This window comes from Platichthys flesus, chromosome 3 (genome assembly GCF_949316205.1).
Source record: "Platichthys flesus chromosome 3, fPlaFle2.1, whole genome shotgun sequence".
NCBI classification, from domain to species: Eukaryota; Metazoa; Chordata; class Actinopteri; order Pleuronectiformes; family Pleuronectidae; genus Platichthys; species Platichthys flesus.
The window spans coordinates 773,948-777,379 of NC_084947.1; the positions used below are offsets into that span (position 1 = coordinate 773,948).

At 40.9% G+C, this 3,432-nt stretch overlaps 1 protein-coding gene across 1 annotated transcript; it reads right to left on the minus strand.

Moving 5' to 3' along the window:
• Window positions 1-602: 602 nt before the first annotated feature.
• Window positions 603-2,922, minus strand: LOC133950882 (L-rhamnose-binding lectin SML-like). Its single transcript, XM_062385053.1, has 6 exons — window positions 2,832-2,922; window positions 2,243-2,278; window positions 2,022-2,072; window positions 1,590-1,731; window positions 1,298-1,449; window positions 603-798 (listed from the first exon to the last, which is right to left on the minus strand). Exons 1-6 carry the CDS (start codon window positions 2,860-2,862, stop codon window positions 770-772), a joined length of 441 nt encoding a protein of 146 aa, XP_062241037.1. The 5' UTR covers window positions 2,863-2,922; the 3' UTR covers window positions 603-769.
• Between the last annotated feature and the right edge of the window lie 510 nt (window positions 2,923-3,432).

The window sequence follows — 3,432 nt, forward strand, 5'->3', positions numbered from 1 at the left end:
GAGGTCTCCATTTTGAAAGCACACTGACTCACACAGACACACAGACACACACACACACACTCACATCCACATCATGTAGTAAGTAGACCTTTAGTAATTTGTGTTTTTAGACTAGATCTTCATAATAAATGTTTTTCTTTCAAAAATGTTTTTTCATAAATTTTGCATAAGTGGGAATTTTGCCAACCTTTACACTTTCAAGAACTCTATATCCTTCAATTTAGATTAACTATCTATATGGTAATTTTGATTATAGTTATTAATTTAAGTGTTAATCAGAGTAAGTAGTTAGTACTTTCATGAGGCCTAATCAATAAATCGGCTCTTTTCCCTTCTTTTGAATGGTGGTGCCCTGAGGTAACTTTGATCAATTAAAGTTATTATTTAACTAATGAAAAGAAAATCAATTTCACAATTGAACAAATTATTTCCGCCAGCAAGTGGAAAGAAAAGACATCTTCAGTGTGAAAAAAACTAGTTTATACAGTGAACAAGGTCTGAAACCAGATCTGTACATCTGAGCAAAAACCATCTGCTGAGGAAGGTCACGTGATGAGAAGATAAAGACACATGAACAGATTCACTTGATGTCTGATGGATTGTATTCACATCAAATGATTTTAATTATTCAGACACATGACATCAAACAGGACAGAAAGGACGTGTGATCTAACGTCTGAGCTCATTGGTTCTGCTTCCTCTCTCGTTGGAGTCGATGTGTCTTCACACTCTTCTGTCCACAGACATGAACAATAAAGTTTTAAATTCATCAGGCTTCCTTGGCGGGGGGGTCTTCACCTGCAGAGAAAAGGTCAGGATCTTCAAATGTGGGAGTAATGACAAACAGGACGTGCTATATGACATTGTGACACCAGGGGGGCTAAAGCCACTGAGTTTAAAGGAAGAGGACGTTTATTTATATTTTTCTCTTTATCATCAACTCACAGAAGGTGTCATGTGAATCATTATTTATACATTCAAAGTTAACAGGAATGGCCTCAGTGTGTGAACGTGTAAAAACTTTATTGTGGCGACTCGACTCCACTTCCTGCTGCTGCATAAAATGAAGTCAAAGAATCTCAGACACAGCTGATGCTGTGATTGTGCTTTTGACTTTTTATTTAAAATATAATTTAATTATTAAATGTGGAGGAGGCGGGGTTTGGGACCTGTACTGCAGAAAGCCACCAGGGGGCGATCAAGAAGATTTGGCTTCACTTTTGGGAGTGGTCATGTCGGCCATCTTAATTTACATTGTGTGTTTATGTGAATGGGGAGCGTGTGTGTTTATACATACAGTCTGGTTTGGGTGGAGGTGGAGGAGGAGGTGGAGGGGGGGGCGTGGCGCAGGTATAGGACACCTCCAGGTACCGGGTCTGCTCCTCACAGTCGTATTCACCAAACACTCGCTCAGTGACGGGGACCTCACAAGTCCTCTTGTTCCCACAGCTGGAGATCCAAACAGACACAACACCATCAGAACCAGAACAAGTGAGGAGCTGCTGGTTCTGGTTCCTGTTCACTCTTCCTTTCTTACAAACTCAGAAAACACTTTCAGATTAGTTGTATTTTGAAATGATAGTTCTTACAGATCCTCCACCACCATCTCCGACCAGGGGAAGGAGCAGAAGGTGTCGGGCCCGTCGTCAGGATGCTGCTTCCCCTCCCCACACCTCGTCCCCACGCCCACCTTGTACAGGATGTGGTCCAGCTTGATCTTACTGCCCACGTCTGAAACACAACCAGTCTTCTCTATCTGCCACAAACTTTCTCACACATAGAGTTCTACGGAGGCATATGAATGACGTGAATGATCAAACAAGATTGTTTTTCTTTTTACGTTTTTTCCACTTTTAAAAAGAATGAATTATTGTTGCAATACTCATTTTGACCACAGGAGACTGGTTATCCGACACTTCGATATACGGCAGAAAACAGAAACTTTTTAAAATATAGAAGAAGTGTGTAAGTTCTGTTTTTATATTATATTATATTTGTACAGGTTTTTGCATGTTTCTTACCACATGATAGCTCAGCTGTTTCATTGTGACAGGCGTAGATCAGCCCTCCCTCTGTTCAAACACACAGGTCATAAGATAAGACTTCATCTTAATCATATTTATCACCATCCCCATCATCATCATCACGATCATCACGATCATCATCATCATCATCATCATCATCATCATAATCATCATCATCATCATCACCATCACCATCTTCATCATCTCCTCTAACTTACCAGCAGCACCAGGTAGATACCAAGCTGCAGCCAGCACTGCAAACACAACACAGCTTCATGTTATTAAAACCATTAAACACAATGAAATGAAAGATGCTGGAAATATTCAAAACATTGAGTTGTATAATAAAATATTACAAAAAATCTCTTTGACACACGTGACAAAGCCTCAAACACAAACGTACACGTATGAAGCTGCTTTGAATCTTCAGCTGCTTCTTTTTCTTTGTTTACACTTTTGTAGCATTTTTACAAAACTCTCCTTTTTAATTTAGTTGTTTTCTTCCAGTTCAATTTGAACTTGCTTACTCACATTTATCAATATACATAAATAGACCTTGATGCTATTATATTAACGAGTCAGAAATAGATGGAGGACAATTATAAAAATCTATAAAGGAACAAGTTCAAACTCCATCATTAAAGTCAGAGGACTCTGTTTGTCTCTTTGTCTCTCAAGAAGCTTCCTGTTCTTACAGCTGGAATCATCGGCTGCTCCAGAAGTATACTGTAGTTTGCTTTCATAAAATTAAAACTACCACCAAACATCCGCAGGTTAATGTCTGAATGAATCTGAGCAGATACTCACGGCCGAAGACGACCATCCTCAGTGGGACCATGTCTCAGCCTCCTCGTCTGTCCTCCACCTGCACACTGTCTGAAAGTGACAGTGGACGTCCAGGTATTTATGTGTCCGTCCTCTCAGCAGACATGCAGACTCCTGTCTCCACCCCCCACCCTCCCCAGCCGCAGGCATGTGGGGGCCTCCTGACCCAGATGTGATGAACATGTAAAACTGTGCAGAGCTGCAGGAGACACATCTGTAAAGCCACAGGTTCCAGGACCTTTAACACTGTAACTCCCAGCTGCTCCTCGTTCGCCTCCATATTCCTCATTAAGAAGCTCAGAAGATAAAAGGGGAACATCTGGCAGGGGGGGGGGGGCTCTCTAACAAAATGTGCAGGTTATGAAGAATCTGTGGCTCATGTATCCCTCAGAACATCAGCGTATAAAGAGACTTTCATCTTTGTGACAGTGAAACCAGGAGACGAGTGGAGGTTTGTAAACGTCCTGGTCTTCCACAGATTGAACTCTCAGGGGACTTCACGTCCTTAAAGTAGCTGTTTCATGTATCTGTACTTTACATGAGTATTTAGTTTCTACTTTTTCAAACAAATATCTGAACTTTC